The sequence below is a fragment of the Salminus brasiliensis genome, chromosome 5, assembly GCF_030463535.1.
Source record: "Salminus brasiliensis chromosome 5, fSalBra1.hap2, whole genome shotgun sequence".
NCBI classification, from domain to species: Eukaryota; Metazoa; Chordata; class Actinopteri; order Characiformes; family Bryconidae; genus Salminus; species Salminus brasiliensis.
In genome coordinates this window covers 41,265,437-41,292,592 of record NC_132882.1, presented here as the reverse complement: position 1 = coordinate 41,292,592, position 27,156 = coordinate 41,265,437, and the positions used below count along the sequence as shown (strand labels likewise).

General features: G+C 43.5%; 2 protein-coding genes across 2 annotated transcripts; one reads left to right on the top strand and one right to left on the bottom strand.

The window, feature by feature from the left end:
- On the bottom strand, positions 1-5,003 carry rps19 (ribosomal protein S19). Its single transcript, XM_072680426.1, has 6 exons — positions 4,979-5,003; positions 4,131-4,207; positions 3,691-3,791; positions 1,488-1,671; positions 1,015-1,069; positions 1-57 (listed from the first exon to the last, which is right to left on the bottom strand). Exons 2-6 carry the CDS (start codon positions 4,205-4,207, stop codon positions 31-33), a joined length of 444 nt encoding a protein of 147 aa, XP_072536527.1. The 5' UTR covers positions 4,979-5,003; the 3' UTR covers positions 1-30.
- Positions 4,119-25,928, top strand: LOC140556463 (adenosine receptor A1-like). The gene is made up of 3 exons (XM_072680425.1): positions 4,119-4,247; positions 23,289-23,625; positions 24,437-25,928. The coding sequence occupies exons 2-3, from the start codon at positions 23,294-23,296 to the stop codon at positions 25,224-25,226; spliced, it is 1,122 nt and encodes a 373-aa protein (XP_072536526.1). The 5' UTR covers positions 4,119-4,247; positions 23,289-23,293; the 3' UTR covers positions 25,227-25,928.
- Positions 25,929-27,156: the final 1,228 nt, after the last annotated feature.

The window sequence follows — 27,156 nt, the reverse complement described above, 5'->3', positions numbered from 1 at the left end:
TTTGGATTTCACAAACGTTTATTTTACATTTCAAGCCTTCTTGCTTGCAGCTGCAACCTGGAGGAGACAGAAAGAGCCAAGTGTCAGTTGCTTAGAGGGACGACTTTATTTAAAACTGCTACCACAGCTCAAATGAAAGCTGGAAGGGTGATAAGGACCATAAAAGTGACTGGCTCGTGCGTCCTGTTAGCCGTTACCGTTTCTCAAACAAGCTGGCGTTCTCAAAATTCATTAAAAACGATAAACACCCTAGAGAAATTATTCCAGCCAGCCAAACTGCCAATTGGCCTCCTTGCAACCCGGTCATCAGTCAGGAGTTGAGGGGATGTGCACGCAGGTGCCCCCAATAACTACCATCGCTCTTTGCCCGTTAAGACCAGATCGGCCATGCCTGACTGTGAGGTTAGTACCTCAGAAATCAGGTTAGCTGATCTGAATTCAGCTCATTATTGGGATAAGGCGGAATAAAATGCCGCCATACGGCTGCTCAGCCAGCATGAAATTCAATCGGCTTGTTTACTTCCTGCAGCCTTGGATTGTCACAGCGGCACGGCTGGCAGCAAGGGGCCAACTGCGGCAAACGGGCCGAACAGAAGCTCTGGCTTTTTGAGGGTGGGGGGGGGCGTCTTGATGTTTGTTTCTTTCTTGAGGCTCACGACTTGACAGTTATTGTGCCTGCGAAGGCAGTTACCTTCCACGGTCGGAACTTTCTCTGAAGCCCTGGGACACCCGGCTTAAGGTTTTTAGAGTGATGGATGACTGCAGGACTCTGGTTTTCATTGCAAATGTGCATCTGGTCTGGCTCCCTCGAGCTGAATGCTGATGTGCCAATTGGATTTCTATAGCCTCTAAACTTGGAGAGCTTCACCCAATTACTGTGCAAAATTGTGTCCTGCAGCTTAAACTGTATATGTTAAGCTACATAACATTACGGTAACCAGTAGCAGCTAAAACCCAAGATTCTAGTCAGGCTGGAGCTTGTTTAGACTGGATAGGGCAGAGAAGAGTCCTCACCTGACCGGCGATTCTGTCGAGGTCCCTGGTGCCCTGTGGAGTCAGTCTGCGCCCACTGTGAACAGAAATGCCATTCAGGTTATAGAGTACATAGCAGACCAGATTCAGTAACATGCACAAAACCACAGATTAGACTTAAAGTAGGTCATCACTGGAATTTAGACAAAACTCTTGCAGTAGGGGCATGACCATGTGACAGGGACATGATCAATAGGGAAGCATTTACAGCATTTATCTTCCCAGTAATCCACAAGCATACGCTCTGGCAGAAAGCTGGATCTGCTTCAGACTACAGAGGAATCATCTCCAGGAAGTAAGAATCCCTGCGCGCACACAACCTACCAAGAAACTACTTGAGACAAGGCTAACTGTTCTGATGTCCTGGACAGACCGAACTCCAGATTTACACCCCATTCCAAGCCAAAAGGTGCCTAGACACTGGGGTGAAAACACAGACAGCTAAGGTCACTTACCCGTTGGGGTCCTTCTCCACCATTTTGAGGGCTTCCAGGGCCTGAAGCACTTTGCGGGCAACGTTCTTGGAGCCCACACTGAAGTGAGAGGGGCACACGCCGTTCCTCTTACGCCCACCATAGACCTTGATCATGGAGCCCACGCCAACACCACCACGCATGTACAGGTGGCGGATTGTGGAGGCTGAGGGAGGAACAAGGGAAGAAAGGTCAGCAAGATGCAGGCAAAGTTGTGAGACCTTAGTACTGCATGAACCAAGAAAGCAGAGGCACAAGAAAGTCTGAGCAAAACTAAAAACCACAACACCCCATATAAACACACTAACTTTATGGATTTATGGCTTCTGTATCCCTTAGAGCTTCTACAGTTAGATTACATCAGGCAGAGTCAATATTCTTGACCGGTTTTCACTAGAACTCAGTCCATTATTGAAAAGGCAAGAGCACACTGTAAAAATTAAAGTAAAGCCAATCATTACACAAAAGAGTACTTTTCCATTATATGCCGGTTTACAATGAAGCAAAGCATGTCCCCGTTCACCATTTACATCATCTGTAAAACTACCAAGTAATTAAAATCTTGTCAACTGCGGCGGAGTAGCTCAGATCGTCTACAGGAACCTACAGATTGCTAGTATTATGACAAACTGCGCTCAAATCATGAGGAATGCCAGTTCCAGACGGAGTCACTCATCTTCCAACAAGCCTTTCATTTGTAAAGATCGCAGATTATAAAATCCAACACACCCACTGCGTTCAAAACAGGGGCATCGGTTGTGAAGTGTCAGAACTGCTGATTGTCCAAATTATTCCAGCTCTGAAAGCTTAATTTTCAAGCCGGGGAACCTCAGCAAGAAGCCTTGCTGCAAGTCAGAGCCTAAAACGCACGAGAAGCTTAACTGCGCACAGCAGCAGTACACACTTGTCTGCAGACTGAGCCTAATTGCATTATAAACCCAGTCTGTATTACACGCTGGATTTCACCATCTATTGTTTTCTTGCAGATTTTTTAACTCAATACTCTCCTAAATGAGTAAGCTTTGAGACGACCGCTGAAATACTTCTTCATTCATTCAAACCTGCAGATAAAGGGAACACTCGCATCCATAATTTATATGTAGCTTAGAAGTGACAGTGAAGCAGAAACGTCGTAAGCCAATAATTGCTTTTCCCAGCCATATCCGTTACAGGCTCTACTTGCGTGTTCCGAGTGCTTTGCTGTCTAATAACTACTTGATAAGCTAATCCATCTGCAAAGGGGTTTCCAAACACAACCCTAGCTCAAACAACTAAAGCCACAGCAGAGGCTCAGGACAATGCTAAACGACAGCAATTACTGTAATGCACAGAAGTTAGTAAGCTAATAAACCGTTATAGCACACACCAACAGAGTGCGGCTGTCCAACAATGTGCATGATTTATTAGCATTTCAATCCTAAGATTACTTCTCCCCAGCTGAGCAGATCACCTTGACAGAGTTCTTTAATAAACCAGGTGCAGGACCTCAGAGCCAATGCTCTCCCTCAGTCTCATTTTTCATTATTTCCTCCCCCCTTTCTGGTCCTCTTTGCCCCCTTCTTTCCACCAGACCATTTCTTCAGTTAATCTTTGCTCCTTTCAATGTCTTTTGGCCTCTCTCAAGCAAGTCCCCATACACCAACTCACTATTAAAGAGTGTCACTCCACATGAAGTTACTTGTGGCTGTGGAGGGAACTCCTAATGAACGCAGAGGTGTGTGGGTAAACTATGGGCCGCACTGCTCACTCTAAGGGAAGGAGGAAGCTGCCAAAAATCATAGATGCTTTTTATAAACTGATGCTTGTAGTGAAGATGCAGCTGAATCTGGGAAGGAGTACCGTCTATTTTTTCACCTCAGTATCTCACCTGTGTCCAGTGTTCACTGCTTTTCTGCATCACTGTCTGCTCCTCACCCTCCTACGTTTCCTGCTCCTAACCGTCATGTTTTCTCTTCTACCCTCCCTGCTCATCTCCATCTACTTCACCCCACTCCCATCTAATTTGTTTCCCATTCTTTTCGCCCTGCATGTATCCATCCTCCCTCAGTCTCCCAACCTTTTCTTCTCATTCCCTCCTTTCTCTGCTCTCCATCCCTTACAAAACCTGCCAGCTGCCATTCAGCAGACATCAAGATCAAAATCACAGATGTTATGGTCTAAGCCTTCACAAATGTACAACACTCACCAGCTCTAATGTAGAACCAGTTGTCATCGCAGGGGGCCAGCTCTTTGTGCTTGGCCAGCTTCACAATGTCAACCCAGTCTGGCACCTTCAGCTTCCCTGACCTGTCAAAGGATAAGCAGCTTTAGAGTCTGAGGACTTCTAGGACCTCAAGATGAGCGTTGCCCTTCATAATAGTATAATATATATACACACATAGTTGAGGACACAGAGTTGGTTCCCAAGCCTGGTCCTAACATTTACCCTGACCAACACAATTAGTTAGTTAATTTACAACTCTCAATGTCTGTTCAAGCAGGAAGACACTAAACGAGCAGGACTGCGGGCCATCAAAGAGGAGAGTCAGGAAACAAGGCTTTGGTCATTAGGCCCAGGGTTGGGAACCACTGCTTATTGTGCCACATCAGTCAAAGCATCCCTCACAGGCACTGAGGACTACTTACTTCTTCAGGAAGGCTGCCAGCGCCCGGACAAACTCCTGCTGGTTGACGTCTTTGACTGTTACACCACCGCCTGGCATCTTTAGGACAGACAGAAAACAACTTATAAACAAACAAAAGGTGGATTTCGTTTAAGAAAGACTGTAGTACTCTAGTAAATCCTACAAAGCCACATCCTGAGAGAACAGCTACAACAACGTGAACATCGCTGGCTACGAAACTACTAAGCTAGTTAGTTAGCATAGCTAGCACAAGCTCATGGCTGAGAGCACGGGGCGCTTCCGAGTTTATAGCTATAGCTAGATACCTTAACTAAAGAATATATATATAATAATCTACCAGATTTCATAAGAAGCTACATTTATTTACATTTATAGCTACAGAACTTGTGATGTGCCAGACTTCTGGTCTGCTAATCGAGGCAGCCATGCACGCTGCCCTCACATGCTCGCAACACCTCAGCTCAGCTATCCCACACAAATACAGCCAACACTGCCGATTATTTAACTAATCATTAAATCTACTAAATATTTCAGGATTAAGCGATACCCCCAAAACCTCACTAAACGCTCCCATTTGCCGACAAGACCCGCGAACCTCGGCGAGCTAAGGGCGAGCTAACGCAGGCCTCGGTGCTAACGCTAGCCAGCTAGCTATTGAAAGTATCTATGCGCTCATGACACGCGACTAAACGTTTATTTCAAGCTTTAAGCTCTTATAACGCATTTGTAACCATCAGCGAGGGTTAATGAAACATATTGTGAACCCACGATGGCATTTTGAGGGTGTTTCGAGTACGTTAACCGCCTAAAATAGACTTTATACGGCAGAGAGGCGCAGTAGTGCTTTACCTTGCGTGGGGACAGCAGAGAGAAGAGGGACTGGAGGGGTTTCTCATTCAGCTTAACAGGGGCACGTCACGTTTTGTGTCGCGAGATTTGGCGTCACGCGAGCAGACGCGCCAAGTCTTTGGCATTGATTCAATTGAGTCAACTGAATCAGGTTTATGGGAGATTAAGGGAGGTCTTTTAAAAATATTAATCATAAGCACAGTCGAATTGACTTATTGAAATAGTATACATGTACCAACGAATGTATCTCTAATGGTGATCTACTCATTTTTTTTTTAACGTTTTTAACTTTTTGGAAGCAGCTGGAAGGTTTGATTCAGTGTTTTGAACCGATTCTTTCTAGTCATTTCTTACGGAGGGTTTGCTCCGTTTGTCGAACCGATTCTTTCGCACTGTCCATATTAACGAACCAAACGCCCACTTAAAAGATCCGTTTTAATCTGGCCCACAATCTGCGAATAAATTAATCAAGACAACTTGATTATCATCTCCATAGACTTTGATGTTCAAGGGAATCTATTATCCAGTGATTAACGATGTCCATTTATTAATTTACAATAATCAATTAATTAAGGCACTGATTAAAAAAAATAAATAAATAAATAAATAATATATATATATATATATATATATATATATATATATATATATATATATATATATATATATATAATTCAATAATTCATTCATTTATTCATTAATTCAAAGTTTTTTCTGTGTAGAGCTGCTGGCTTTAAAAAAAATAATAATTTCATTCTGTCAGGGAGGATATATAAGATTTAGCTTACAAATTATTGTTATTATTACTGTTAATACTGAAATATTACACAGAAATACACCTGCACACCCGTTTAGCACCGAGTCCAGCACCGCTAGCTAGCTAATCTAGTGCTACATGGATTCAGTGGCGATTTTCTTACCTTGTTTCTGTAAATTTGAGGAGCTGAGGGACTATTTACTGCTGGAAGAGCTCATCTATACTGGAGAGTGATATTGTTTGCCTTTTCATTTTATTTTTTAAATAATTTCTTCTGAAATTTTCATCCAATTAAGGCATTTTTACTGCACGCAAGCTTCGGAGTCTCCACCAGGGGGCGCTGTTAGTCACGACGATTACCATTACCATATTTTAAAAAGGTACCTGTAATCGAATTACTTCCTTTTTCACCGTAACAGGTTACAGTTACTGTTTATCCTGATTACGTAACACTGTTACATGGATTCTGCTACTACCCAACCCTGGTTTACAGTGAGTACCACCTCACTAAACACTCATGGTGTCTCATGGTGAGATGTTGGAGAACGTGTGATACTGTGGCTGTGCAGGACATTCTGCTCTGTTCTTCACATCTCCAAAATCATTTCCACGCCAGCACCCTCTCAAACCTCTCAGACCTCTCAAACCTCTCAGTCTTTCTGACTATACGCTTTTACACATACATGCACACACACACACACACACACACACTGCCTGGTGCATCCAGATACTTTACTGAAACATACACTTCTAGCTTTTGTCTGGTAAACCTGTCAATTACCTTGTATCTCCATTTTTGCTGTTTTCTTTTTTCTTTTTTTTAAATCATTTAAATCTGGCAGGTGTTTTTTTTATGTTGTGTCAAAATGTCATAATGAACAGACCAATAGAAACGCTCCAAAATTATTTGGAATAAAATCAAGCAAACGCCTAGCAACACCTTACTAACCAACACCTACACCGTAGCAACACCTTTAAAGAATTTAGAAAATTAAGGAACAAATGAAGTAATCGAGAAAATTAAGGAACAGCCAACAACTAAAGCATTGCAACCCCTTAGCAACCACCTAGCAATACCTTAGCAAACAGCTAACTACCCAACACCTATACCATAGCAACACCTCAGCAACCAACAATTGTGCAAGGCTTTTGCGAGGCAGCATCGACTAACTGAAGCTACAAATTGAGGAAATTAAGGAATTGAGAAAATTAAGAAACACCTTGGCAAACACCAAGCAACACCTTAGCAACCAACACCTATACCATAGCAACATCTTAGCAACCACCTAACTAACCAACAACTGTACCATAGCACCTTAGCAGCACCTCAGCAACCAACAATTATGCAAGGCTTTTGCGAGACAGCATCGATTAACTGAAGCTACAAATTAAGGAAATTAAGGAATAGAGAAAATTAAGCATCACCTTAGCAACACTGGATGAAACTCATCAGAACTCGCACTAATGATGCTACCACCTTAAATGGTGCAGATTGGTCCATTCTGGCACCTGTACAGTAATACGAATAAGAGGCAGCGTACAGTTACTGCTGCACTGTTTACGTTCAATTGGAATAAAAAGTCAACTTCGGCCTCGTCACCGTCTACAGGTCTGAGGGCCTTTAAACACAGAGCGTGATTTATTCATGCAATCAATAAATGAATTCAGCCTCCTGCGTGGAGCTCCAAAAATACCCCAAAAGCAGCTCAAACTGAGCTGACAGACCTCTGAGCGGGGTGTGAGAAAGTTCAACCCCCTGAATGAGGCGGTGAAACTTTCTGCTGTGTCCAAACACCTGAAACGTCCTTGGTTTTGTCTGATCTGTGGCTCACGGCTGCACTATATATTCGCAGAGTAGAGTGGTGAGATTAGCAATAGGCCTCGCTCTCTCTGTGTGGGTAGGATGGACCCCCTCCTCCCCATCATTCAGCCATACAGCTATACCATAGCAACACCATAGCAACCACCTAGCAAGCCCTTACCAACCACCTAGCAGCGTATTAGCAACCACCAAACTCACAACTTAACAACCAGCACCTATGTTATTTCAACCACACCTTAGCAAACGCCTGGTGACACCTTAGCAACCAGCGTCTATACCATAACAACACCCTACCAACCACTTAGCAACTTCTTATCAACCACCTAGCAATGCCTCAGCAAATGCCTAGGAACACCTTAGCAATCACCTAGCAACACCTTAGTTACCAACACCTATATCATAGCAACACATTTGGCAACTGCTATTCCGTATCAACACCTTTGCAACAACAGCAATCAACACCTAAACTCAAGTCAAGTCAAGTCAAGTGGGTTTTATTGTCATTTCAACTACATACAGAGTACACAGTGAAACGACACAACGTTCCTCCAGGAGAGTGCATGTAACAGAAAAGACATCAGTTCACTCTCTGGAGTTGAGAAGTCTGATGGCTTGGGGGAAGAAGCTGTTGCAGAGTCTGGTCGTGTTGGACCGGATGCTGCGGTACCTTCTTCCTGATGGCAGGAGGGAGAACAGTCTGTGTGAAGGGTGGGTGGAGTCATTCACAATGCTGGTTGCTTTGCGGATGCAGCGGGCAGTGTAAATGTCCATGACGGAGGGGAGAGAGACTCCAAGTGATCCTCTCAGCTGTCCTCACAATGCGTTGGAGGGTCTTGCGGTCAGAGGCTGTGCAGGTCCCAAACCAGGCAGTGATGCAGCTGCTCTCTATGGTCCCCCTATAGAAGAGGGTGAGGATGGGTGGAGGGAGACAGGCCTTTCTCAGCTTCCGGAGAAAGTAGAGACGCTGCTGCTATATCAACCACTTAGCAACAGCTTATCAACCACCTTGCAACATCTTAGCAAACAGCTGAGAACACTTCAGCAACACCTTAGTAGCTAACACCTATACCACAGCAACACCTCTGGCATCTCCTATAATGTGGAAACACTTTAGCAACCAATGCCCATGTCATGCCTTAGTGTTTGCTAAGATGTTGCTCCAGCATAGGTGTTGGTTGCTACGGTGTTGTTAGGTGATTGCTTACATGTTGATAGGATATAGGAGTTGGTTGCCAAAGGTGTTGCTATGGTAGAGGTGTTGGTTACTAAGGTGTTGTTACGTGATTGCTAAGGTGTTGCTAGGTGTTTGCTAAGGTGTTGTTATACTTTTGTTGTTGGTTGCTAAGGTGTTGCTATGGTATAAGTGTTGGTTGCTAAGGTGTTGTTAGGTGATTGCTTACGTGTTGATAGGATATAGGAGTTGGTTGCCAAAGGTGTTGCTATGGTAGAGGTGTTGGTTACTAAGGTGTTGTTACGTGATTGCTAAGGTGTTGCTAGGTGTTTGCTAAGGTGTTGTTATACTTTTGTTGTTGGTTGCTAAGGTGTTGCTATGGTATAAGTGTTGGTTGCTAAGGTGTTGTAAGGTGGTTGCTAAGGTGATACAACGGCATAGGTGTTGGTTGCTAAGATGGCACTAGGTGGTTGATAAGGAGTGCACCTTTGACACTGTGCTCCTGTCTATTCCTAACAGTGCAAACTAACTCCTCTTAGTTTAGCTAAGGCGTTGCAACGGCATGGGTGTCTGTTACTAGGGTGACGCTAGGTGGTTGATAAGGAGTTTCTACTCTTTCAGAATCTGTTCAAACGGAACCAGGTTGAAACTGAACATTATTACAGTGGGACAAATTATACCTGAGTGTCTGTCAGTGTACTTTTGGGGGGCACCCAGGTCTGGCCCTGGTTTTGTGGTTTCGTGCCTCGGCCTCTCAGCTTTCAGCCTTCACAGGCCGTAGAAGTGCGACGAGCAAAATAATGAAATGCCAGTCTTGGATTTAATTTCTGTGTTGGCTCCTCTATTCACTCCCTCACCCCATTCACCAGAGACAGATATTTAATTTACAGCCTCCCACATATTCACTTACTCCACTATTTTCGCTCACCTATCATTAAGCGCACGGTTTCAGGCAGCAGAATTTAACACAGAAGTAAAGAAACTCAGACGAAGTGTCAGACTCAGACTATTGGACGAGTGTTGGGGGAGTGTGGGGTCAGCTGTAATGAAGGTTTGATTGACGCAGTCTTAATTTCCTTTGCATGGACCCTCCGCGCGAAGGGCGTTTTATCGAGACCCTGTCAGCTATTGAATTAATTTCGTAGCAAATGCTAATATATTTTTGAGAACAACAGCGATGAGGTGCTATTATCACTGTTATTGAACTGCTCATGCATCTGAATTCAATTCATACGACGGCTGAACAAGCTTCAAAAATACAGTGCAGTTCAGTTAAAGGTAAATGCATGTCGTAGACACTTTGGTTTGGGAATGTGACCTTGTGGTCATCGAGGAGTGGGTTCACGACACGGAGGACGAAGTACTTGACGAGAAAGTTCACTGACTAGCTTAGTAGAAGCTTTTAAGGTCTGTGGGCTGCGAAGCTAGTAAGCCCTCACAGACCCTTACGGCCCTATCTTACACCCTGTGCAGGGCTCGGTGTGATGCTCGTTGCTATCTTACACCCCGCCAACAGTCTATTTTCATGCCTTCCGGCTGCGTCGTTTAAATAGCAACGGTCTGTGTGAATATATCTACGCTGATGGGCATGGTGGTCTCGAAACTAGGTGTGTTTAGGTCAATTTCTGGCGTATGGAACGTATGTAGGTACAAGTAGACCAATAGTGATGGTGAGAAGGCGGGACTTAAGCAGTCTGTCCAATGGCTGCATGTAGATGCATGTACAAGTAGACCAATAGTGATGGTGAGAAGGCGGGACTTAAGCAATCTGTCCAATGGCTGCATGTAGATGCATGTACAAGTAGACCAATAGTGGTGGTGAGAAGGCGGGACTTAAGCAGTCTGTCCAATGGCTGCATGTAGATGCATGTACAAGTAGACCAATAGTGGTGGTGAGAAGGCGGGACTTAAGCAGTCTGTCCAATGGCTGCATGTAGATGCATGTACAAGTAGACCAATAGTGATGGTGAGAAGGCGGGACTTAAGCAGTCTGTCCAATGGCTGCATGTAGATGCATGTACAAGTAAACCAATAGTGGCGGTGAGAAGGCGGGACTTAAGCAGTCTGTCCAATGGCTGCATGTAGTCTAACAGTGGTGATAAGAAGGCAGTATCTAAGCAGTCTGGCCAATGGGTGCATGTAGATGCATGTACAAGTAGACCAATAGTGATGGTGAGAAGGCGGGACTTAAGCAGTCTGGCCAATGGGTGCATGTAGGCTATTAGTGGTGGTGAGAAGGCAGGACTTAAGCAGTCTGTCCAATGGCTGCATGTAGATGCATGTACAAGTAGACCAATAGTGATGGTGAGAAGGCGGGACTTAAGCAGTCTGGCCAATGGCTGCATGTAGATGTAGGTACATGAAGACCAATAGTGGCGGTGAGAAGGCAGGACATCCCACAGGCACGTTTACAGCTGTAGAAATCAGTGGCCAGAACAGGTGACCGCTGTAAAAACAAACGCTGACGTAAGTAAATCCAAAATCCTAGACATTTAACACCATTTCGAAATCCAGACTGGACTCCTGGTCAGCTTAATTTAGAGCCAGCGGGAATGAAAGGCTTGTTTAGACACGGCTAATGTTAGCATTTCCTCAGTTTTAGCATTACCCAAGTTCTGCTGCCGCCCTGAAGGGCTCATATACCCAACTTCATTACAGCAAATGAAGCAATGGAATGGCCCTTAAGATTTCCCCAAGGCCGACTGGTTGGCCGAGGTTAAGTGGATAAGGGCATGTTAAAAGCGGCAGTGGAACGCAGGACAGATGCTATAAGATGTGATATTCCTGAATTAAGATAAGTGGGGAATCTGTAATATGACTTTGTGGACGATCCTGAACTTAGGACTCAACATTGGACGTTTTAGGTGGTGGGCTGTTCTCAGCACAGCAGTGATTCTGACAGAGTAGTGATGTTTCAATCTACACAGCGCATTATAGCACAAAATACAGACTTAAACATGGTTTTACATCATTTACAGCATAATTTGTTTCCATGGACACACTGCGGGCAAAACAAATGAGTCAATTAAGACCGAATCCTGGTCTGTGGTAACGGTACGCACACGCAAATTAGAGCGCTCGGTATATGATTTGGAAAATGAATAGCGAAGTTCACATTTTGAATAGTATTTCCACCTCATTAGGCTCTTTTGGAGACTTGGTGGAGTTTAATAAACGCTTTGTTCCTCCCGCAGCGTAACAGTAGACGGAACAATGCGCCGCTCTAAATGAGCTATGGCAGACATTTATAATCTCGTCCCCTCTTGGGAGAGCTTTTTGTGACTCTGTCCGTGCAATATGTGTCCGAAAGATAAGAGCCCACCACCCTCTCTTTCTTCCCAGCCTCTTTTTTCTTCTGCTCAGCCAGTGCTCATTTTTATTTAAAAGATGAGTCAGTGAAGTGTGTGTGTGTGTGTGTGTGTGTGTGTGTGTGTGGTGAGATAGTTCAATTGACTAAGGATGCAAGAGAGTACGAAGTACGAAGTAACCCGAAGTAACACGTGCTTTTCAAATTTACTAAGATGTTGCTATGTGGTTGCTAAGGTGTTACTATACTATAGTGGGTGGATGCTAACGTGTTGCTGTGTGGTTGCTAAGGTGTTGCTATGGCATAGGTGTTGTTGCTAAGGTGTTGCTATACTATAGTGGGTAGTTGCTAATCTGTTGCTATGTGGTTGCTAAGGCATTGCTATGGCATAGGTGTTGTTGCTAAGGTGTTGCTATGTGGTTGCTAAGGCGGTACTATGGCATAGGTGTTGTTGCTAAGGTGTTGCTATGGCATAAGCGTTGTTCCTAAGGTGTTGCTATACTATAGTGGGTGGTTGCTAATGTGTTGCTATGTGGTTGCTAAGGCATTGCTATGGCATATGTGGTGTTGCTATATGGTTGCTAAGGTGTTGCTATACTATAGTGGGTGGTTGCTAATCTGTTGCTATGTGGTTGCTAAGGCATTGCTTTGGCATAGGTGTTGTTGCTTAGGTGTTGCTATACTATAGTGGGTGGTTGCTAATCTGTTGCTATGTGGTTGCTAAAGCATTGCTATGGCATAGGCGTTGTTGCTAATGTGTTGCTATGTGGTTGCTAATGTGTTGCTATGTGGTTGCTAAGGCATTGCTATGGCATAGGCGTTGTTGCTAATGTGTTGCTATGTGGTTGCTAATGTGTTGCTATGTGGTTGCTAAGGCATTGCTATGGCATATGTGTTGTTGCTAAGGTGTTGCTATATGGTTGCTAAGGTGTTGCTATATTATAGTTGTTGGTTGCTAATGTCTTGCTATGTGGTTGCTAAGAAGTTGCTATGGCATAGGTGTTGTTGCTAAGATGTTGCTATGTGATTGTTAAGGTGTTGGTTCTGTGTGCTGATTTCTACAGCTTTAAACACGTCTGTGGGATGTCCTGCTTTCTCGCCACCACTATTGGTCTACATGTACCTGCATCTTTATGCAGCCATTGGTCAGACTGCTTAAGTCCCACCTTCTCACCGCCACTATTGGTCTATATGTACCTGCATCTTCATGCAGCCATTGGTCAGACTGCTTAAGTCCCGCCTTCTCACCGCCACTATTGGCCTACATATACCTGCATCTTCATGCAGCCATTGGTCAGACGGCTTAAGTCCCGCCTTCTCATCGTCACTATTGGTCTACATGTACCTGCATCTTCATGCACAGGCATCTACAGGCTCTGAGTGAGATCGTACATGCGTTTGTACTGGGATCCAGTTGGGCTTCCTAAATGGGCCCCATCGTTACATGCGACCCTAATGTCTCATGGGACCCATCTAGTCCAATATGGTGTCAGAATGGTCAGTAGATCAGCAGGAGAGTTAGCAGCATTAGCTAGCATTGCTATTAGCATTTTCAATGCTAACATTCTAGCAACATGTTATTTTTCTATATTCGAATCCTTCACACAAACAGGTGCTAAGTTTTAGTCTTTACCTGGCAACCCGTCGATGCTTGGTTTCCAAAGATGGCCACGGGTCATCGCTAAATTGTTCCTTTGCTGGATGTCCTGCTTTGTTCTCAGCTCATCTGGGCTCCGGCCGGTTTGCGCAATGCATCATGAGTAGGAATGCCCAGCGGGTGTGTTTCGTACCTCACGACTTTATCTTGGTGTTCAAGCACTGTTGGGACAACAGGGTACACCTGGTTGTATCTTATGGCCTCATATTCTTGGGCCGTTATACGACCGTGGCCAACAATCACTGGATTTAATGACTCCCACGAGACGGCTACCCACACCATTACGGATTCACCATCCAGCAGATGCTGCAAGCTTTAAGCACCCCCACAGCTTACTCTACATGTAGTAAAAAAAAAAAAGAGGGGAAGACAACTCATCAGGCAAAACTGCTTAGGGGTCCAAAGGTTTTGCTTTTCTTCTTGCTGTGTAAAGCTTGGTGAAGAAGGGTCAGTTGAGACCAGGTCAGTTAGCTTTGTAGGTATTCTGGCCTAGAAGAGGCAAGAGGCTTAGTGACTGGCTGAGTTAGTGACTGGCTGACTGACAAATCTTGTTGAAGTCCTCAGACCGTCAGTACCAGAAAATGTCTTGCCTAGGCAAACAAGAGCCAGTCCTTGCACACTGACGGGAGGGTGAAGACAGGTGCCCAGTCAGCCAGCCAGCACCTCTTTTACCAAATTGGCCCCCGATGCAACGTCACCCGGCTCTGGAGAAAGTGACTGCCATCTAGCAATTGTGCTCTCTCAGGGCCCAGCTTCCGATGGCTAGCAGTCCGATGGCCGCGATTTAAACTTGCGATCCTCTGGTCATAGTGACAGCACCTTATTCCTTATAGCACCCCTTTATGGCACTGGCTGCCGATGGCTAGCAGCTTTAAACTAGCGATCCTCTGGTCATAGTGACCGCACCTTATTCCTTATAGCACCCCCTTATGGCACTGGCTGCCGATGGCTAGCAGCTTGACTGGGATTTGAACTAGCGATCCTCTGGTCATAGTGACAGCATCTTATTCCTTATAGCACCCCCTTATGGCACTGGCTGCCGATGGCTAGCAGCTTGACTGGGATTTGAACTAGCGATCCTCTGGTCATAGTGACAGCATCTTATTCCTTATAGCACCCCCTTATGGCACTGGCTGCCGATGGCTAGCAGCTTGACTGGGATTTGAACTAGCGATCCTCTGGTCATAGTGACAGCATCTTATTCCTTATAGCGCTCCCTCATGGTACTGGCTGCTGATGGCTAGCAGCTTGACTGGGATTTGAACTAGCGATCCTCTGGTCATTGTAACAGCACCTTATTCCTTATAGCGCTCCCTCATGGTACTGGCTGCTGATGGCTAGCAGCTTGACTGGGATTTGAACTAGCGATCCTCTGGTCATAGTGACAGCATCTTATTCCTTATAGCGCTCCCTCATGGTACTGGCTGCTGATGGCTAGCAGCTTGACTGGGATTTGAACTAGCGATCCTCTGGTCATTGTAACAGCACCTTATTCCTTATAGCGCTCCCTCATGGTACTGGCTGCTGATGGCTAGCAGCTTGACTGGGATTCGGAGTAGCAATCCAGAGGATTCTAACCAAAGGAGGGCTATTCCTTATAGCGCTCCCTCATGGTACTGGCTGCTGATGGCTAGCAGCTTGACTGGGATTTAAACTTGCGATCCTCTGTTCATAGTGACAGCACCTTATTCCTTATAGCGCTCCCTCATGGTACTGGCTGCTGATGGCTAGCAGCTTGACTGGGATTTAAACTTGCGATCCTCTGGTCATAGTGACAGCACCTTATTCCTTATAGCACCCCCTTATGGTACTGGCTGCTGATGGCTAGCAGCTTGACTGGGATTTAAACTAGCGATCCTCTGGTCATAGTGACAGCACCTTATTCCTTATAGCGCTCCTATATAGGCAGCTGTTTTTGTTATTGCGATTCATAACCAGAAATTTCACTTTCAGAAAAGTCATTTTAGTGTTGCATTTCTATTATTTTGGCCAATCCCCATGCATCTTCCACGTGAACTTTTCACGGCTGCCCTTTGCACCGGTCTAATGGAAGGAGCAGGCCCATATTCACAATGACACTATTGATGTGTTTACACAGGCTTTAAGGAGGAAGTGAGGGGTGGTGGATAAAGATGGGCTATGAAAGTAGGTTTAGTCAGTCAGACAACTTGCCAGCAGCCTGAGATTCACAGTGTGAGGGGTTGCAGATACCCTTCAGAACTCCAAGCAGCTGTAGATAAAAAACCCAGAAATCCACCACCTTTTATCATCCTATCAGGTATTTACCTTTTTTTCATGTACATTTGTTATTCCTATCCACACAGACTGCCAGTCATAGATACACTTCATCTGTAGCTGTATCTTAAAAGCTGCTGTACACCTGAAGTCGTAGCGTCGACTACAGAATTACATCAGTCCCATATGAGGAACTTTAAGGACTCTCTGAGAAAAATGAACAGTGTTGTTGTTTGGCTTCTGCATTAATTTTAGATTTAGTATCTAAAAAAAAATCATATTATCTCACTTTTTGACTTGGTATCCAGATCTTTCTTATTTGGATCTTGCAGTGATGATCTAATGTGTTTAAATAATGGTACACATTGTGAAGCCCAATATATACACATTACATAAATACAAATACTTTTTAAAATAATTTTCTCAAAACTTTTATTTACTGCCCTAAAAAGTTATCACTTGCTACGTCAAAATAATAGCTTTTCTCAACATTTTATGTTCAAACATTTATCGCTTTGACTTTCAAACACTGACTTGTGTTCTTAAACTTTCAACTTGTTAAATAAAAAGATTTACTTATTATGTCAACTGAATTATTTATGTTCAAAAAACTTTGACTTAGTATTTGTAAATACTGACTTCTTATCCCCTACTTATCTCCTTTTGACTTATTCTCCTGATATTGTGATTTTGGATCTTGTAGTGACGACTTACTGTGTTGAAATAATAATGACTTTGACTGTAAATTGTCTACATTGAGAAGCCATAAATACATCAGTTATATGTACATTACATATAAAGTAAGTAAAAATGTAAAATGTTTATCTGTGTTGTCCCCCCAAAAAATGCATAATATATTTATAATATATAATATATTATATTTATATATTTAATATAATATTATATTTATATATTTAACCATATTTTATTATATTTAACTTTTAATGCTTTAACTCCAAATACTGACTTATGTTCTTAATATTTTGACTTACTATTAAGTATTAAATAAATGATTTATCTTCATTATCTTTTAAATGAAATTATCTTAAAATTGTTCACCTTTTTATTCATGTACTTCCTTGCAATAATGACGTATGATTACTTTCTGAGGCTTCACTAAATTTTCACTAGATTTCACCATTTCTCCAAAATTTATAATAATGCATTTTTTGTCTCCTTGATTGGAGTAAAATAAGTAATGTAGGGCAGATGTAATCTGTCTCTGGTGGGTATGTCTTGGAAAATGAAAACTTTGGGATTTTTATACTTTTATACTTGTATCAAGCAGTACAGAAGTTGTAACTTTCAATTAAGTTTCTCTTACATGACATTGCTCTTCCTGCGATGTGACTATTGTGCATGCCCACATTGCGATACCGATGCTGAAACAATATATTGTACAGCCCTACTTAGAACATCTTAAAATTTGGTTTCATATTAGCATCTAGAAATTTTACATTTTGAAGTACCTACCTACTACAGTGGCAAGCAAAAGTTTTAGTACCCCTGGCCTTAATTGCTGTTATTGTGAATTAGGGCTGTGCAATGAATCGAGCATTAATCCAAATCTACACACAGAACCTCTAATGGACATAATCTAGTCCATGTCCATTATTACATATTTTTTATTCTGTATTTAATTCAATATTTCCCCAATGTGTGTTTTCATGTACTGTCCCCTTAAACTGTCCCATGGGGGAGGAGCTCAAACATCACGCCATCCGAGCAACCTGAGCATATAATTATATAATCATTCATGAATTGTAATCGAGGTAAAATGTTCAATTAATCGTGGTATTGATTTCAGGTCATATCGCCCAGCTCTGCTGTGAACAGTCCAGTGAAAAGGAGATAAACCCATCCCTAAAAGATATTTTCTTTATTTTTGTTTTGTACAATTTAAGAGTGAAAAGCATGCAAAAGTTTGGGCACCCAAGTATTAGAAAAACAAACCCCAGCAGCCCATGTTTTTACATAACATTGGCTATATAAAATATTTATATCCTTCTACTCCTTACATTTTCACTCAATTATCTGAACTTTCTACTCCTTACATTTTAAAAATAGCCTCGTTACTCCTATTTCATTTATGTTTGTTTTCATTCCGGCCGGTCATCGTTCAAAAAAACCTATTCAGATAAATCGCGCCATCCGGAAAGAGACGTACTCTTAAAGAAAAAGGGAAAAAAAACACAGCTCCACAGACACAGAAGTTCTCTACTTGTCTGATGCATCGCTGTAATTTCATAATTACAATCAATTCAGCATTAATTGGGACAGTTTAAGGGGACTACATAAAAAAAATAGTTGGGGAACATATTGAATTAAATACAGAATAAAGAACATTAATAATAGACGTGGACCAGATTATGGTCGATTAGAGGTTCTGTGTGTAGATTTTGATTAATGCTCGATTCATTGCCCAGCCCTAATTCACAATAACAGCAATTAAGGCTAGGGGTATCGAACCCAAGTATTAGAAAAAAAACCCTGCAGTGGATTTAGACATTTTACAAAACATGGGCTATATAAAATATGTATATCCTTCTACTCCTTACATTTTCACTCAATCATCTGAACTTTCTACTCCTTACATTTTAAAAATAGCCTCGTTACTCCTATTTCATGTATGTTTTTCTTATTCCGGCCGGTCATCGTTGAAAAAAACCTATTCAGATAAATCGCGCCATCCGGAAAGAGACGTACTCTTAAAGAAAAAGGGAAAAAAACACAGCTCCACAGACACAGAAGTTCTCTACTTGTCTAATGCATAACTGTAATTTCATAATTACAATCAATTCAGCATTAAGACGTTATTGGGTAGTTTTATATATTTACCATATGAATGCTCTGCACATTATGGCAGATAGATTTACACCAGTAAATTCCAAGAAAGGCGTCTATATTTAATGAAATTCGTCTGTCTTCTCATGTAACAGACTAACAGGCCAGAACGTCTGAAGGAACCTTTTCCAGGATCATGCTATGCTATGCTGAAACTGTAGGAACCCGGGCTGGAATCTAATGTAGGAGTAAACTGTTCCTATTGCAATATGTTCAAATATTACACAGCTTTCTTCCATGTAGATCTCTAATGTATTCACTGGGCAGACTGGCCAGGGCAAGGAAGAGTGGATCCAGTGTCAGTTTTTCCCTCTATTTTTTTCCCTCTATTTCCTTGTGAGCTATATTTCCAGTATTTCTCATGACCAAAAACAATGAGTAAGACTTCACATACTCACAAGACAAGACCCTCACATGAATCATTCATCAATACTTAAATTCCTCAAACCTTGTCCCAACAATCAGCAGCCATAGTTCCCTCTAAGCAGCTGCCTAACACTCTGATGAAGTCATTAATGCCCTTCAAGCAGGAGCAGCCTGTACAATAGCAAAGCATTTATTGGTAGTCATAAGAAATGGCAGGAAGGAACAAGAATAATAGAGGTCAACTGCTTGTAGGATTGCTAGAAAGGCTAATCAAACAAGACCCAAAAGACCTTCAGGAAGATTCAGCAGCAGACTAGCAAGAGTGGTGGTGCACTATTCTACTGTGCAGCGACACCAATATGACCTTCACGCAAGAGTCAGCAGATCCTTTCCTGTGTCCTCACCACAACATTTAGCTGCAGACGGAAGGAACGTCTAAACAAGTCGTAAACAAGATATAACAGGCTATGCAGTCAAATTTATGTCTGGATATATAAAAGGTGCAGAATTTCATTATATATATAAAAAAAAACACCTCCGGCTGTTAAGCACAGTTGAGATAATAAGTCAGACATTTGAAGTAAGTCATTATTTTGTCACAGTAAGTCATTTTGAGATACTATGTGAAAAGGTTGATGGTGAAGGAAGGTGGAAAAAAAGACATTTTCTTGTCTAGTTTGCGGGAATGTGCTTCATTAAAATTCAGAGTGGCCAGTGACACAATACACAATACACTCAGGTATCAGGTTTGAAGCATTTTGTGTTTAGCACAGTGTACGACAGTGTCTGTTTGTGAAAACCCTGCTAATTGCTGCTATAGAGAAACAGTCATAATTAGGTGTAGTCTATAACTGGGGGAGATTGGATAGCATGGTATGAAGCAGTCTTTTACAGCTTTTCGGTCATGTCTGACAGACCTATTCATTTAAGACTTATTGTTTTTTTCTCTTTTTGTTCTTTTGGTGTATACACCATGTGTATGTATCTCTTGTAAATTAATAATTAATTAATAAGAGAAGGAAAAGCCTGTCAAAAACAATGTGCAAATTGGACTTTCAGACAGTTTTAAATCATAAGTTAGGAAACAATTTCCATATGGTTAGGAAGGGAACGATTTCCACAAGTTAGGAAGGGAACGATTTCCACAAAGTAGGGAATGATTTCCACAAGTTAGGGAGGAAACGGTTTCCACAAGTTAGGGAGGAAACGATTTCCACAAGTTAGGGAGGAACGATTTCCACAAGGTTAGGAAGGGAACGATTTCCACAAAGTAGGGAACGATTTCCACAAGTTAGGGAGGGAACGATTTTCACAAAGTAGGGAACGATTTCCACAAGTTAGGAAGGGAACGATTTCCACAAAGTAGGGAACGATTTCCACAAGTTAGGGAGGGAACAATTTCCACAAAAAAAAGTTAGGAAGGGAACGATTTCCTCAAAAAAAGGGAAACGATTTCCACAAGTTAGGGAGGGAACGATTTCCTCAAAGTAGGGAACGACTTCCACAAGTTAGGGAGGGAACAATTTCCACAAGTTAGGGAGGGAACGATTTCCACAAGTTAGGGAGGGAACGATTTCCTCAAAGTAGGGAACGACTTCCACAAGTTAGGAAGGGAACGATTTCCTCAAAATAGGTAACGATTTCCACAAGTTAGGGAGGGAACAATTTCCACAAGTTTGGGAGGGAGCAATTTCCACTAGTTAGGGAAGGAACGATTTCCACAAGTTAGGGAGGAACGATTTCCACTAGTTAGGGAGGGAGCGATTTCCACAAGTTAGGGAGGGAGCGATTTCCACAAGTTAGGAAGGAAACGATTTCCACTAGTTAGGGAGGGAACGATTTCCACAAGTTAGGAAGGAAACGATTTCCACTAGTTAGGGAGGGAACGATTTCCACAAGTTAGGAAGGGAACGATTTCCACTAGTTAGGGAGGGAACGATTTCCACAAGTTAGGAAGGGAACGATTTCCACAAAAAAAGGGAAGGATTTCCACAAGTTAGGAAGGGAACGATTTCCTCAAAGTAGGGAACGACTTCCACAAGTTAGGAAGGGAACGATTTCCTCAAAGTAGGTAACGATTTCCACAAGTTAGGGAGGAACGATTTCCACAAGTTAGGGAGGGAACAATTTCCACAAGTTAGGGAGGGAACAATTTCCTCAAAGTAGGGAACGACTTCCACAAGTTAGGAAGGGAACGATTTCCTCAAAGTAGGGAACGACTTCCACAAGTTAGGGAGGGAACAATTTCCACAAGCTAGGGAGGGAACAATTTCCACAAGGTGGGGAATGATTTCCACTAGTTAGGGAACGATTTCCAAATCTTCAAACCAGACAACGTGTCCATTTATGGGATTATGGGTAGTCCATGTCCGCTTAGTGTACATCATTCATGAACTGTATATTACGGTGCATTGTGGGATAGTTACAGTGCACTGAAAATTCAGAACTACGTTTTCAGACACCACTACAAAACACACACAACCCCAAAGTAGTGCACGGCGTAGTGAATAGGGCACAGTGTCAGTGTCAGTGTCAGTGTTATGGTGTAAAACTTTGATGTATGTATTGAATCAGTATTAAGAGTCATTTCAAACTTTCACATATTTCACGCCAGCACTGTTGTTGTACGCTGCCAGACGTCGGTCACCGAGTGTCCACTGCTTTTTCTCCTTAATCTCCTATTGCACAGTCCGGCCAACTGTAGCAGGTCCATGTTGGTTGCTCTTAATTGATTAACCGGTGTAATTAATTGTGTAGGAGCTGAAATGTGTCACAGCGGGAAACGCCACAGCGAGATGACTTCTAGCGCTCGTACTCATTAATTATTCCGGCTAATCAATGCTCGACAGCAGGGAGACCGTGACAAGAGATGCAGGCCCCGAGGTTAAGATGGGCCGAAGAGAAGAGTGGCGGATGAAGAGAGACGGCACGCTTGCTGCTCGCTATTGCGCAATGCTCTCGGGCATTCCTAAAGTGATTACGGTCATTATACTGCTGAAAAGGTCAGGCTCATTATGATTTGCAGACAGGTGGCATATCGAGGGACTGTGTGGTTATTTCAACATGTCTTTAACTTTCCTTTTTTTCCTCCCTTCCCGTACATTTTATACCCCGTTGTCGGCGCGCAATGAAATTACCTGTCTGTCAAAGCTGTGAGGGGAGAGCGCGACCAGCCCCGTCGCAACTGCGCGTGAACTGTCTGGCTTTTTTACCTCTCTGTTTGCACTTGATAGACAGCAGCAGCGAGTCTCGGCTGACGTTCGGCTTGCCTGGTGACCTGAGCGGTCTCGCCCCATTTTTTACCCTCCCCCCAATAGGCTAGTGATCACCTGCTAGTTCTGTGTTTGTACTGCCTTTGGTTCAGACAGAAATCAGACATACACACATTTGCCACTCACCTCAGATACAGTCAATTAGCCACAACACTAAATTCTGCACTTGAGCTACACTGAAGGCTAATGTAGCTAACAAGCAGGGGAGGCTTACAGGCTAGCTGAATGCCGCACAGTCACGGTGTCGCCATGTCGTCCTGATCTGAAAAGTACAGTTATCGAACTTCTGCCTGCACCGTTCACCAGGGCGCTCGCCAGCTTTTCGGCCTCCCTCAAAAATCTTCATTGGGCTGTAGCACAGCCAACAGGAGGACAGCTAACATGTCTGGGAGTCTCTCCAACGCAGACAAACACCCTGGAGAGCTCTCCAACATGGAATCCACTAGGAATTTGTTTGCATCAGAGGGCGATTGAGGAAAATGTGAGACCATTTGTCTGGAACATCACACAGCTGAAAGATTTCTGCATGGAGGAATGGGGAAAGCTTTCTCCCAGTTGATGGCGGAGACTGGTAGATCATTGTATTACATTTTACACATTTTTTTGGGTGTAGTTATATTGCCTACATCTCTTAATATTGTTTAAATGAAGATCAAATGTCTAAATTGTCCAAAGACAAAGTAAACAAAGATGCCCCCTCATTGTTTAATAAGAAATAAGGTGGATACTTTAGTGAAAGAAGCTTGCAAAGGTTGCACAAAGTCAAACCTCCCACCCTCCCACTCCTACCTAAAGAAGCTAAGTGCAGACACTAATCATGGCTAAAACATCTGATTTTTGGCCCCTAACTACCTCTTCTCTCTCTCTCCCTTTTCCCAGCTGTCATGCCGGTGTGGCTGTTCTCCATGGCCCAGTGTGTGCTGTCTGTCTCTGTGATTGGGGTGAGCGTCAGGCTGTGCATGGGCGATTCTGGTTTGGACGCAGGAGGCCGCGGGAAGACCGTGTCCAGCTGCCTGAAGCTGTGCTTGGCCTGGGTGGGGGCTGTAGGTGGCGCGGTGGGGGTCCCGGTCAACATGCTGCTAAACCTGAGGAGCCCACAGTGCCTGTACACGTGCATCACGCTGGTGTGCTGCCCCCTGCTGATCAGACAGTTCACGATATGGCTGCTGCTGTTGCTCACAATCAATGCTCACCTGCAGTGCCGGCTAGGACACAGGTGAGTTAGGGGCTTAAGGAACTGAGACATTGTCTGACTCCAGACTCATTAACACGCCTGAATCAGCCCATCCGGTTGTCAGCAAGGCCTTCTTGGTTTTAATGCAGAGTGTTAGAGGAAAAGGGAAGATGATTCGTGGTTTAGAAAAGAAGCCCAGTTTGATGTCTTTGGTGTAGTTTTGTCAAGTTCCTAAGTGCGAACAAAATCAGTAGTCCAGATCCTGCACAAAACGTAGGGGTCAATATTGTGAAGGTTCGTGTATGAACAAATATTGATACTCATGGATGTCTAGAGGAATGTTTCTGTGGTGCTTAGGTTGGACCAATTTCTACTGATTTAAGGTATTAGAACCACAAGTTTTAATGGTCTCAAAGGTCCTGGAAACCTAAATCTGCTGGGTCTCAAAGGTCCCACCCCCTAAATCCAAGGAATTTAGTGGGTGGGTGTCGGGACGGACAGGTCGCCTTGATGCAGCATCATAGCCGGGAAGATTTGCTGCCCACCGCCCACCTGTACCCTACCCTACTGACACAGTGCATAGCTGGACGCTAAAGCAGAGAGTTATGAGTGCCGGACGGGAGGGATGACGTGGGGCAGCTTCTCTCCTGTCATGGCTCAAGCTTGGCTCCTCCCTTTTACTGGTTACAACTTCCTGTCGCCATCTATCAGAGAGGAAGACTGGCTTCCAACAACCAAGCAGACCTCTCCTCTCTTATTGTCTTCTCTAAATCATCATGCTGAACGCACGGTCCAAGCTAGCAAATGCCCATTTAGTTCCAAGGTATTGACCTTGTGGTTATGTCTCTTCCAGGTACACAAGCTTGGTAACCCGCCAGAGGACGCTATACATGGTGCTCCTCAGCTGGATTTGCTCTGTGGTCACTGCATTCGCACAGTTCATTGTCTGCAGCTCTCTGGACACTTGGCAAGAGGAGACGTCTGAAATGGGGTTGGGAGAGCCTGATCACAACGCCTCCAAGCCACTTCCCAAGCTCCCTCCCCCTCAAGACCGCTCCGTGATCGGGAAGCACCTTCCTTACGGAGGCTTCCTATCCAAGTTCCTTGTGGAGGACCTGCACAACTTCACCTACGAGGAGATCCACAGCAGCCACTGGGGAGTCTGTGCCCCAGACACTGTCCTCAGCCCGGCCTTCCTGGTCTTCGTCTATGCCGTTGCAGTCTTCCTCATTCCCTTGCTTGCCCTGATGGCCGTCTACCTGGACTTGATGTGTCTGATGCCTCGGAAGAAGAGCTCAGACTACTCTCATTCTCCTTCTCTGGCTCTGTCCTTGTTGCTCCTGGTTCTCCTTTGTCTACCCTTGCACACCATCCAAGCTTTGCGCCTCTTCTCTCCAAGTGGCCAACGACCCATCTGGGTGACGTCCGTGGCGTCTATCCTTTTCCAGGCCTACAGCTTAGTCCCTCCACTTCTGTTCACTCGACCTTCCAACAAGGTGGCCAGTGTAGGCTCCTCTTTGGCCCTGACCCCCTTGGGAACAATAACAGTAACCAGTTCACAAGTGAAGCCCCTGAGCCCAATTCCTTTGGAGTTCTGTCCACCTGAGCCAATCCCAAAAGGCACTGTACCTCTAGGGGTGTAAAGCATCTATGTGATTGTCATTTCATTTAAGCTCCCCTGTCAAAAAATGAGTCACCTTGCGTGTTTAAGGTGGTAGTAACTTCAGGCTCCTGCAGGACTATAACTACTCAGACATTGAGAAGAGTGCAGTGCACTGTGTGTCTCGTTGGATGTGTGGAAAATGGGGCGCAACGCAGATGTTAATGATTGGCGAAAAGGAGTGATTGCACAATGTGAAGGAAGTAGCTGAACCTGCAGGTCTATGGAAGCATACAGTCATACGGGTCTACCAGCAGTGGCGGAAATCCTGGTCTACAGAAAATTCTTGTCAGAAAAAATGTCAAATTGATTTGCTTCCAGGCAAGAATTGTCTAGAAGTTCTTCTAGAAGTCAACGAAATTTTCCAACACTCCACAGGGAACAGGGACTTTTGCCACTGCTGCTATGACAGTATGCTTCGATAAACCTGCCTGATGTTGCTACCACCTTAAACACACAAGGTGACTTATTTTGTCTGGGGAGCTTACGTCATGTACACTACCATTTATTGTTTGCAATTTATTTGCTTATGAATTAATAGACTAATTCCAATTTGTTCAATTAAGTAGTGGGAATTTTCAAGAATAATGATGAATATACTAGAAACAATTTAAGTTGTAGAGAATTGACAATTATTTCAGAGGAGTTGATCAAATATCAAGGCAGTGAAAGTAATTAATTATAGTAATTAATAATAATAATAATAATTACAGAATGAAATTGATCATTGGATAACTTCTTGTTCCTGAAAGACGTATTTAAAACTTATTAAGAAATATTGAATAAAACACTAAAAATACTTTTTGTGTTCTGGTTTACAAAAAGAAATATTCCACTGATATAGAAAAAGTTCAGTCTATATGTTTCAGTCACTGAAACATAAACAGTCACTCAGGGTGGTTTGGTGTGAAATGGTCAACTGCAGAGATCAACTGCAGAAACTTTTTTCTCTACAGTGGTCTGTATATTCCATCTAACCCCTCACCTGCTCCCTCTTGCAGTTCCTTTATGATCCACAAGGGGAGCACTACTCATATCTTACATACATGCTGTATGTTTCACAGCATCGGCCCTGACATTTAGTTCCATCCAAATGTTTTGCGACTTGGGCTGGACAGTCTAGGGGGTCATGGAGTGCCTATGTGGATCAGGGAGTGACGAACTTCAGGTGTTCAGTGGATGCTGTGAAGAATTAGTGGGACTGTTTTGAGAAATGTGTGGAGAAGAAAAATCCAGTATTCGTTTACGCCATCGTCAAAGCCAGAGGAAGACCTACAAAAGATATGCCAGGCACTATTTTGGTGTAGAAGTGGCCGTTACACATAATGTCAGGTCAAAATGTCAGTTTATGAAGATCAGTGGCCATTACAAAAGAACATACAATCTGGTTTAGGAAACATGCAAAGAAGAAAAATCCACCCCCTCTGTGGAAACGGTGAAGGTCGCATGAGAAGAAGTTTATTTAAATTTAGGTCCTTTTAGGTCGTCATCAAGAGCAGGGGACCAACAGCGGACTGACAGGCACTTTTTCTGGTGTAGATCAGTGGCCATTACAAAAGAACATACATTCTGGGTTGGGAAACATGGAGAAGAAAAATCCAACCCCTTGAGAACGTCTGTGGAAATTAGTGAGAAGATTGTGAGGGAAGCGGTTTATTTAGATTTAGATCCTTTTAGGCTGTTGTCAAAGCCTGATGAAGACCAACAAAAGACTAAATGTGTGGAGAAGAAAAATCCAACCCCTTAAGAAGGTCTGTGAAAGAGGGTGAAGAATGTGTAGGAAGTAGTTTATTTAGATTCTTTTAGGCCGTCATCAAAGCCAGGAGGCCCAACAAATGACTGACAGGCACCTTTTCTGGTGTAGATCAGTGACTATTATAAAACAACATCCAACCTGCATCGGGAAACTTGCC